Genomic DNA, 11404 nt, shown 5'->3' on the forward strand with positions numbered 1-11404 from the left:
TCTTTCTGTGACTGCTTCCCTTTTTTTTCTCCTGTATAATCTGTGAGTAAGACTGGGAAAGGAGGATGTGGGTTACTACTCAAGTTACAAAATCATTTCCTGTGTGGAATAGAAAATAAGGTTTATTAATAGAAATAAAATCTTCAGAATAGTAGTATTTATTGTAGAGCTTCAATAAATCATGTTATTGTATCTGCATGTACTCTGAACATGCTCTTAGCTGTTTATAGGAGGGATGCACTTACAATTACTGATTAAATCTAGCTATTATTCTGGACAGCAGCATCTAACAAATGACTGTAATATAATAATGTTAAATAAATATTTGCACAACACTACAAAGCACCAAACACCTACAGATATGTCAAAGTATTTGTTATGTCGGTAGTAAAATGTTAAAAGTTTACACATTAGTGGAATCATTTTTGTTGCCTGTCAAGCCACTCGTGAGCACTTGTTCCCGCAGGTCGAGGCAATTTTATCCAGAAGCTGTCATCATGATTCATGAGGGGTTCGAATTTTTTGTTCGTGGATTTTTGCCCTGAGTGGGAAAAACAGAGTCATAGGAATGTACAACACCTGCAAATACAACTCTAAAGTTAGAATTATCGAGATAGACTTTTTTTTTCTTTTTTATATATGAGTCACAAACTGATTATGCAGCAGAGAATAGGCAAGGCAAGGTTGTGTGTGAAGCACATTGCATACACAAAGTCAATTCAAGGTGCGTTACACAAGGCACAAAAGGACATCTAAAGGCATAAAACAACAGCAAGCGAAATGAATAAAAAAAGAAACATATGCAAAGGAAAGATAAAAACCAATGTGCAAATAAAACCTCAGTCTAGTTAATAGTACTCAACGGTTCACAACTTCAATTCAGCACTCACCATGTTGCAGTAGAGAACATGAAAGTTAGGTTCCTTTGATTTTCAGGAAGTTAGCTCCAAGCAGTGTGATAACTAAACGCTGTTAGTGGACCAGTCCTGGAAGACCTGGGATTTCTCAAGTCTTCATAGAGTGAAGGCAAGAGATGTAACTGGGCCCCACACCAAACTAGTAGCAACATTTTAACGCCTGTGACTCAGTGGGAGCCGCTGTAAGGAGTGTGATGTTTTCATCTTATTTTAGTTTTAGTTAGAACTTTGTAGCTGTATTTTGAATGAGCTGAAGCTGTCTGATATCTTTTTTGGGGAGACCCATAAAAAGAACACTAGATAGAGGCATGAGGAGGAGTTTTTCTAGTAATCTTGTTTGACATGAATCAACTGATTCTGGCTTATGCTGTTGAGATGGTAGAAGGCTGACTATTGTGACTATTATAGTTTAAGTCTGACTCCATCAAGATTTCTGGCTTGACTAACTTTCAGCCTTTTTTTGTTTTATTTAGTTATAAGAAGATTTGGTGCATCCAATAACTGATATCTTCAAAGCACTGTGTCAGTGAAATCTAGTGGACCATAATCGCTACTAGGATCCAGCAGCACCAGGAATGAGATTGTGCTGTGCTAGGGGCAAAACCCAGATTGGATGTTATTAAAGTAATCATTTGTGGTAAGGAAGTTACTAAGTTGTTGCAAGACCACTTTTTGGTTTTATTTATGAAGGGTAGTTTTGCTATAGGCCTGTGAATGGAAATTACAGAGGGATCTAGGTTACTCTTTTTTTAAATAACTTTTTTAATGACTGTGGTTTTCAAAGCTGTAAGGATCATGCCTGAGAGGAGAAAACTGTTAACTATTTGCAGTATTTACATTTCCAAGGACTTGAAATCAGTTTTTAGGAAACCATTAGGAGCAGATCATCAAGGCAGCAGGTGTTGCACTGTTTCTTCCAGTGTTTTACATGGGTACTTTTATATAGTTGTAATGGTGATATAACTGTTCAGTTTGACGTGGCGTTATTAATAGCTTGTCTGGTGCTCTGAATTTTATCACTAAAAAAGGCAGCAAACTCCTTGCATTTATTAGAAGAGAATAGTTTGGGGGACATTTGTGCCCGGGGCTTGTCAGTCCATCAACAGTAGCATGTTTTTATGGATGATGTAAGAGAAAAATGCTTGAAAGTTGTGCGTCTCTCTGAAAGATGTCAAAGTGAAGCTGGATATTAGTTTTTCTCCATTTGTGGTCAGCTTTCTGGCATTTTTTTGTGGGATCTTACAGATGTAGATGATACAGATGTTTTAATTCTAACAGGTGTAATGGCATCGACAATAGTGCCCCATCCCCACAGATTCACCTTAATTGTTGAAATGAAATCTCTTCTTTTTTGGGGGCTGATAAATGAACAATCAGATTCTGTATAAATTGCCAACATTAGCAGTCAAAACACATTAGTGTGGGCTTGGATATGGATCGACAACCTCTCAGCCCTGTCGAAAAGTCAGTCATTAGAACAGTCAATGACACAGAAGCCAATTAGACCTCATACATTTTATTAGAAATGTGAGGTCAGTGTAATTTGTTTTATAAACTGGGATTGCTAAGGTTTAGCCCAGCATGATTCAAATGCGTTCAGTTATTGCTAACATGTAAGATATGTGAATTGATTTTCTCTGAATAAAATTTACACTTAATAAATGTTTCTTGGATCTCAGAAAAATATTATTGTGGATTTTTTTTTATGTCCCAGTCTCCCTTGCTCTGCTAGTGGTTAATTTTCCCTCCACGCTGCTCTGTGATGCACATGTTGCAAAAATCAAGCTCAGCACATCACACCAAAGGTCACTCTCAGTATGTGGATAATTGCCATGGCCTTTCCAGAGAGTGAGAGTGTGATGGCAAGGGTGTGGTTAAACCTGCGTTTCTTGCTCGGCCCTTATGAAACCAGGCAGTGTCATCATTCTTGGGGGACTTTTTGGCACCAGTGGAAAACAATTATCAACTCTGCAGTCAACAAGGAAAAATCGAATCACTGGAGTACTTTCTACACCCGCTGAACACCTGCAAACACAGACCTATTTGTTCTACAAACCCCACTGACAAGAAGAGGAACGTAACAAAGATTTAAGAAAACCTTGTTTACTGTGCACATCACCATAAAGACAAGACCATCCTTTCACATTTCTGCTGGAGAACTGTTGACTCTGAAAGCTAGTCTAAGAGGCACTCAGTGTCTGATTGATGCTTTTATCAGCCCTTTGTAAATGTCATTTTACAAAGGATCAAGATACACAATAACCACAGTAAAGATGACTGTGTATGTAATAGTGTCAGCTGTTGTGGCATTCATTTGTATCATGTGAAGCCCCTGCAACTTGACAGAGCGTGTAGGTCAGTAGTTGTAGGATAGTTTAATGTATGGGACCTAAAAAGGAGGAGCAGCAGCTAGTGAAGGGAGGGAGATAGCCTGAGGCTGCGAAGCAAAGAGAATGACCTTCAGCAGAGTCAAGAAAAGCGGAGCAGCGAAGACACCATCTGAACTCAAAGTGACAGGCTGTTAGTTTAGCAGAAGCTTGAAATAGAGTCCGTCTCACTCCACTGGACCAACAGTAAAAGGAATTGTTTAACATAAAAAGTGAGCTGTTTAACAGAGCCCAAATATTAACTTTAAGTTTAGAACCATTGAGTTTAAAACATACATTAAATGTTCCTCCATCGGCCTCTTTTAAATGGCAGTGAGATGTTCCTGGCTGCAAACCTCTGTCCTGCTGCAAACTTGAACAGCAACAATTCATCTGAAAATGAATTGACAGATATTTGAATAATAAATGAATCATTAAATTTTAAAGCAACAATTATAGCTTCTCCTTTGTGATGATTTGTAGATTTCCTCTTTTAGATCATTGCAAACATAATATTTTTGAGTTTTAGACTGTTGGTCTGTTCAAAACATGACATTTGAAGGAGTCAGACGCTGGGAAACTGAACCTTTCACTATTTTTGGAATTTTATTGACTATCTGTTTAGAAACCCAACGAATACTGAAAACTGTTAGTTCCACTTCTATTGTAAACTTAGAGGACCTATTCGATTAAGTGGTCTTTTTTATTGAAATTAACTCTCTGTGACCCCTGTGACCATGAAGGTTTTTGAAAGACTCATCTTATCCCACCTTAAATCAATTACTGACCCCCTAATTGGCCACATGCAGTTCATATACTAGACTATCAGATCGGTGGATGACACAGTCAACCCAGGCCTGTACTTCATCCTCCATTGTCCGGACAGTCCATGATCCATTGCCAGGATCGTAATTGTTGACTTCAGCTCAGCATTTAACATTATTGTGCCAGAGCCCTTCGACTCTAACTATCCTGACAGACAGGAAGCAGTGTGCGATGTCTGGGAAAGCACACCTCCACCCCTCTGACCATCAGCACTGGGGCGTCCTCTCCTCTGTTGTCTGTATAAAAATGACTACACCTCCCACAAGCTCCTTTGTAAAACTCAAGTTTGCAGATGACACTACTGTCATTAGTCTGATCCAGGACAGGGACAAGTCTGCATATAGACAGGAAGTGGTGTGGCTAACATGGTCGTGCTAAACACCCTCAAGACAGTAGAATTGGCAATAGACCTTAGTAGAGGTACCCCGTCTACCCCTCGTTCAACTCACCATCAGCATCACCACAGTTGCATCTGTGGAGTCATTTAAGTTCCTTGGCACCACCATCTCCAGAGATCTTAAATGGGGCATCAACACAAGCTGAATAACCAAGAAGGCCCAATAGAGGTAGCTGAAGCTCAACTTGTCAAAGCAGTGCTGATCCAGTTCTACACTGCTGTCGCCGAGTCCATCACAGTTTGATTCAGTGCAGCAACCAAACGGGACATTCAGGGGCTGCAGTGTATCATTCGCTTAGCCCAGATCATCCGCTGCAAAATCCCCCCCACTGATCAGCTGCAGTCCCCCAGGGCCAGGCAGCGTACAAGCAAGATCATCCTTCACCCTATCCCACCTTAGACACAGACTCTTTGAACTTCTTCCCTCAGGAAAAAGACTGAGAACCATAAAAACCTCTATCAGCAAATACTGAAGTTGCTGCCCTGCTAAACAGTTGAAGTGTACTGTTATCAAACTGGACTTTAGAGTTCACATCCCTCATTTTTTCTCTGCACTAGTCCCTTTGATATATTTCATCAAACTGGATTTAACTTTGTACATTTCAATCTCCATTGTTACATTATTTATTGCACATCACATTTAATTTTGGCACCCTCATATTTCACACTTATTTGTTCACAGCACACCATTTCCTTTGTAGTCAGTATTTCATTAAGCTATCGCACTTCAAAACTATTCATCCGGCAAATAGATTTTAATTCTGTTGCATTTATGGGAACAAAAGCGAAGACTCATTCTTTGCATTCTTGTCTACTACAAATTTTAATTCTTAAATTACACTATACACTTTGTCGATGTTCCTGAGTGTTAATCTAAACTCTAGCATCTTAATCTCAGTTGAACAGATTTGACAGTTGAGACTCATTCACCTTGTGTTCAAAGTCTCATCCACCCCCAAAGTGACATGCTTTCTGTGACTCAGCTCTTACTCATGTGCAGTTCTTTGTTCACATTTAATAAGCTCCAACATGTTCAGCAAATGTCAACTGATACGTGCAGCCAAAGCAAGCGCAGGCGATAGATGCTGGATGAGAACAGCTGTTTGACAGTGCAAACAATGAGAAGCTCCTTCCTATTACAGTTAAATGAGACTGAACAAACAAATCAAGTCCAGATGACACCACTCGCCGGCAGCTGCTACTAATGGGCAGACCTCCAGCATTGTTCAAACAGTAGAAGTGGAAGGGTAAATGGCATTAAAAGAACACTTTGAGCAAAATGTAACTCATTTTATTGGGTCAACAGGTATTACAAAAAAAGCATTTAAATGAAGGCACATCTTCACCAAAAAAGAAGAAATCATCTTCAATCTTTCAAATAACTTGAAATAAATATTTTAATGTATGTCAGCTACATTAAAAAAAACCTAACCAAGGAGACCCAATTTCTTGCAGAGAAAAAAGTCCAAATTTCGTGTGGTGAAAAGATTTCAAAGAAGTTCAAACTCAAGTCAAAATGCACACCACTCTCTGCATTTTCATTTAATCTTTCAGTGGTGTGACCTCAGGTTTTTCCTCTAAAGGACGTGGCCGTTTGATACCAAACAGGTTGCGCAGGTTGACTTCTGGGTCAACATAATGAGGGATCTTTCGTTCGTTGAAGAGGCCTGAGAGGTTGGTTTCCACTTTGGTACGCCGGGAGAGCCGCATGCGCAGTGCAAAGAGGTTTCGCAGGTTTTCCTCCACAAGGGGAAGGTGGTGTCCATCCAGACGTTTCTGCCAGGATTTCTTGGGACGCTGACGTTTCTGTTGGGGTAAAACAAAAAAAAAAACCTGTTACAGGCCGATGTTTCAGACAATATTCAGGTTTTCTACAGTTTGAGTCCTCAATACTGACTGTATAGCAACATAGTCTTTGAAAACACTTCAAAAGGAATTTGATATTCTTGGAAATGAAATCATGTTAAGCCCAACTCCCTCAAGTTGACTGTTCCCTTCAGTTGACCGGAAGCAAAGAGAAGTCAGCTTTCAACAGGTTGAAAGCTCAAGTCAAAAGAAATACAAAATCAATAGTCCTGTGGTCAAATAGCTTTGACTCACTGCTGTGTGGTGGCTTTAGTCCCACATGCATTGTGGGATACTGACGTCACTCTTACCTTCAGAATGCTGGCGCTCGGGTCATGGCGAAGCAGGTGTCTTGTCAAACTCTCCTGTGGATCAGAACAGAGAGTCTAATACACAAGTCTCTGGAAATTGCATTAAAATGTTAAGAAATCATGTAATGCATCAATGTTGCTAACTAAATCTCAAGACAACCCACCCAACATCGACCAGTAACAATACATGTTACTTACCCGCATAGCAAATGTGCGTGGGCACTCAGGGAAGGAGCATTTGTATTTGAGGAGCTTAAGGTGCACCTTGCGGATATGGTGCTGCAGATTGAAGGTTGTAGAGAAGTAAGCCTGGCAGTCATCCCTGGGACAAACCAGCACAGGTTTATGGGAAGCGTGAATCCGTTTGTGGCGCCGCAGAGCATCTGCTTTTTTAAACACCTTCTTGCACACTTGGCATGCAAATGTGGCTTTAAGAAAAATAAGCAAAATTAACAGTAGTTCTTTGCCACCATACATTGAGGTATGTGATGGATTATAGATGACTTGCAACATAACCACAATATATTTACCTGAGTGTTTAGCCATGTGCTTCTTAAGTTTCCCCCAGGTGTGTTCAACTACCTGGCAGTCATCATGAGGACAGCGGTAACCTGCAGGGACCAAACAACAAGTGTCACTACCAGCTGGCTTCCCTTCTGGGCCCCTTTGAGTAACCACACACACCATACATATCATTTGTCCTGAAAGACATCTTACATGCAAGAAAAGGTTACATACAAATACAGCCACAACCCATTTTTAAATTAAGAAATTTTGCAGGGATGGAAGATGAAAGGACCCCCTACTAATACTGAAATAGACCAACCGGCGTGTTTGTTCTCATGGGCTTTGCGGGCGATATGGGAGTCGAACGTTGCAGTGCATCCGTGCTTTGAACACCTAAGTACCCCGCAGAGGATAGACAGAGGTAAAAATAACATTAACAGTCACTAGGGCCACACCCACTCAGCATGCAACCATTCATTCATCTCCTGATGGAGCCTGTACTCCAGGCATCAAAGACATCATTAATTAAAATGGAAAGTGCATAATCTTTAACATTAGATTAATCTGGATCATATCTCAGCCATTTCATTATCTCAATCTCTGCAGGAAAAATCACCTATGCCATGTTTCCCCCCCTCAAACTAAATGTTGTATTACAAACATACTTGAATTTAGCAGCCACTTGATGCTTCTGTAAGTGCAGCTTATACATTCTGCGTTTTTTGAAGGTCAAGGAGCACTTTGGCTGGTTACACTGCAGAGGAAAAAACAGATATATCACAAAAGGCTCGAAAATTGGTTATTCGTCCAAAAAAAATGCTTGTGCTTAAAATGCAACGTTTTAGCACCATCTAGTGGATCAATTTGGTATATTTTTTCAGTTATACAAACCTTGAAGTACTTATTTTTATCTCCGTGGGCGTAGAGCACATGTCTTCTCAGTTTGCCCCTGTTGAAGAAACTCTTCGTGCAGGTCGCAAATTTGCATCTGCGTAAAACAAAGATAAAGTGAGGTGGTGGCTCAAAGGAGCAACTGGAAAATGTGGCACAGGTAACTCACTGGAACTGCTTCACTCCTCTGTGCTGAAGCATGTGGCCGCGCAGGTGAGATTTTCTTGAGAAACGACGACCACAGCCCGCAATTGTGCACTGACACGGACGCTGTGGACATTTAAATTTAATTCCGAAAGTTAAGTAACCCAGACCTACTTTTAAAATGCAAACTTTTATTGCAAGCTTCAAGTCTCCTCTCCATACCGCTCCGGTGTGCACCGTCTCATGCTCTTTCAGCCTCCACTGCCTGGTGAAGGTCGCTCCACAGTCAGCGTGGGCGCAGTTGAACAGCTGCAGCGGGGGACCACCATCAGATTTCACACTTTGCACACCATTCATTTTTACCTCAGATGTCTAAACACTTCTCCGGCTGAAATATGTAGATACTGGAAACGCCGGCGCTTTTGTATGCCTTTCTTATAGTCTCTTGAGGGCGCTTAATTGGTTGTAATTGGCAGTGCCAGGTGACCAGCTGAGTCAGACAATGTTCACTGATTCAAATATTTGCAATTCTCAAGAAGTAAATCTGAAACTAATTAACCTAATTGCCCTGCTAAGCTCAGCCGTGCGCAACAAACGTGAAACAGGGGCAAGCCAGGACATGTAAAGCGAGACAGCTGTTGCCATCAGGGGTAAAGCACCTTGTAGACCTTTTAGGGAAATGATACAGTCTAAAGTAGGCTAGTTTATAATAGGGCAATACAAAGTAACATAGATAAAAATCAGTACAAAACGAGACTGCAGCTACAATTTTAGTAATAAACATACGATTATCCACTCAGCAGGCCTTCGTTACACAACACAGCCTTTCTATTATTTTCCAAAAATCACTAGTTGTTCACTCATGCTGGCAAAATCGGTCATATTTAAGATTTGTGCTTTTTCTGTCTAACTTGATCAGGGCTGCAACTAACAATTATGTTCACTATCTATTAATATGTCTATAAATTTCTTAAATATCTGATTGGTCTATGAAATGTCAGAAAATTGTGAAAGTTGTTGTTCAGTGTTTGTTTTGTCATGACCAACAGTCCACAACCCATAGATATTAAGCTCTCTTTCACTCAGGACTAAAGAATCCAGAAAATGTTCACATTTAAGAGGCTGGAAACACAGAATTTTAGCATTTTTTCTTTAAAAAGTGACAAAAATTGATTGGTTGATTATCAATGTAGTTCTGTCAACTGACTAATTGATTAATCATCTAATCATTGCAGGTCTGGACTTGATGCAGCTGCAAATAACTGCTGTAAGTGTGATACAGCTATTTGCACAGAAGAGGGCACTGTGTCTCTTTCATACAAGGCTGATGGCATTTAAATTCACACAGACTGTCCAGGTGTTGAGCTTTTCACATTTATTTCTTACAGATTTTCCAAGGTTGGCTGTGGCTGTGGCTCCGGAGGTAGAGCGAGACGTCCACTAACTGGAAGATTGGTGGTTTAATCCCTGTCTCACCCAGTATCCTTAGACAAGATACTGAACCCCAGATTGCAAAGGCTGTGCGACTGTGTGTGAATGAGTATTGGATTTGACGATGCCTTGCATGGCAGCCTCTGTCATCAGTGTGTGAATGGATGAATGTGTTGTGTAATATGAACTACTTGTAATGTAAGACTAGAAAGGCAATGAATGCAGTCAATCTAAGACTAATTGTGGTTTTTTTCAATCTGCAGCAATAAAACTTTTACATAGTCTAATTTTAAATATGAGAATAAGTAGGGACATTTTCTCATGTAAGGGACCCCTATGGCAAAACAAACTATGATTGAGGGGTTTTCTTCAGGGTTAGCCAACATAGAGGTTGATTCTTGCTGTAGGTAGAGAAAGTTTGTGGATCAAAGTATACAGATACTTATAACTAAATGTTCAAGAAATATAACCAGCCATTATTTCCTCTCTGCAGCATAGACCCCTCGCAGTTCTCATTGCAGAATTGCTCAGCTGTACTACGTCTGAATATTTAATTGACTGCATAGGCACTGTGTGATCAAATGTAACCATTCTCAGATTAAAGCAGTGATGTCCTGAAGAGTGATGGCAGCTGATAACCACAACGTTGTTTCCTTCACTGCCCACGGAAAAGAAAAAAAAGTAATGCCCAACAGACTACAGTCACACTGCTTATCATACTACATGGTGCTGGACTGAAAGGTGCAGTGGATATGTTCAATCTATACTCAATAATGGCTGGACACTAGTGTTGCAAGGTTTCTCTGAGCTTATATTTTGGGAGGAGGGGCACTGTGAACACATATTTGGCCCCTTGATGCTTCATTCACTCCTGCTGCTCTCCTCTCTGTCTTTTTCCCACCATATCTTGCTCCCTGTTAGTCTCAAAGGGGGGTGGATGAAATATTCAGAGGGGGCTGTCAGTTCACAATGTGCTTCCATTAGCAGAATGTGTTGCAGGACGTTTGCTTGGAGGACTTCACTGCATCAAGGAAGCCAACCCTGCAGGTCACAGAGTTAAGACAAGCAGCACATAGAGCGCTGTTGCAGGTCTCTGGATTCACGGTTTGATTAATCTCCATTCATGGTTACTAAAACATGATCTCCACATCTCTGCATTGACTCAAGGAAAGGACTCGGAACGCAACATGTAACTTTAATTTGTTTTGCAAAGACATGTCTTATCCTTGCATTTTTCAACAGGTTCCTTGAAAGCTTTAAAGCTAAATTTTTCACTTTTGCCTGAGGTGAAAACCTGCTTTTAGCAAATATCAAAAGGGGACATCTTTTTATAGTCATGAAAAGTTTTAGAGGTGCAACTAGGGCAGTCTTAACTTTTGCAAAGAATGGATATCTGATTATTCAAATGTGTTTGATATCAGTGCTGCTACGGTTATCATCACAATAGATTTTGTCGAGTTGGTAAGTGATAAATGTAGTTTATTTGATGTTTGGCTTTATTTCTTATTTCACAACAGAGAAGGCAGTACACAAAATCCCTGTGAGAACATCAAGTTTGATCATAAAATATGAATGACAAAACTGATTGAGTAGTCGTCAACAGCAACAGAGTCCATGTTAAAACATTATGAACATTCAGGGTCTCTGATATGTTGGTCAGGTTTGCGTTCAGCTTCTTCGATCGAGACACACCATCATCCTCTGCAGAGCCATAGTCTTCATGTACCTACAATCCGGGATACCATTCATACCCATACCCTGAAAAAATGA

The 11404-nt window shown here is 40.3% G+C and overlaps 1 protein-coding gene across 1 annotated transcript; it reads right to left on the bottom strand.

Annotated features, from left to right (window-relative positions):
- Positions 1 to 6047: 6047 nt before the first annotated feature.
- 42sp43 (P43 5S RNA-binding protein) lies at positions 6048 to 8560 on the bottom strand. Its single transcript, XM_053338892.1, has 9 exons — positions 8426 to 8560; positions 8229 to 8329; positions 8060 to 8156; positions 7834 to 7922; positions 7488 to 7561; positions 7192 to 7272; positions 6860 to 7089; positions 6662 to 6715; positions 6048 to 6311 (listed from the first exon to the last, which is right to left on the bottom strand). The coding sequence occupies exons 1-9, from the start codon at positions 8558 to 8560 to the stop codon at positions 6048 to 6050; spliced, it is 1125 nt and encodes a 374-aa protein (XP_053194867.1).
- Between the last annotated feature and the right edge of the window lie 2844 nt (positions 8561 to 11404).

The sequence above is a fragment of the Scomber japonicus genome, chromosome 18 (assembly GCF_027409825.1).
Source record: "Scomber japonicus isolate fScoJap1 chromosome 18, fScoJap1.pri, whole genome shotgun sequence".
NCBI lineage: Eukaryota > Metazoa > Chordata > Actinopteri > Scombriformes > Scombridae > Scomber > Scomber japonicus.

Coding starts and splice junctions, on each gene's coding strand:
- 42sp43 (XM_053338892.1), bottom strand. CDS start 8,560: ATGAATGGTGTGCAAAGTGTGAAATCTGATGGTGGTCCCCCGCTGCAG. Junction 7,923..8,059: donor ATAAAAATAAGTACTTCAAG/GTTTGTATAACT, acceptor TTTCCTCTGCAG/TGTAACCAGCCAAAGTGCTC. Junction 6,312..6,661: donor CGAGCGCCAGCATTCTGAAG/GTAAGAGTGACG, acceptor TTACCCCAACAG/AAACGTCAGCGTCCCAAGAA.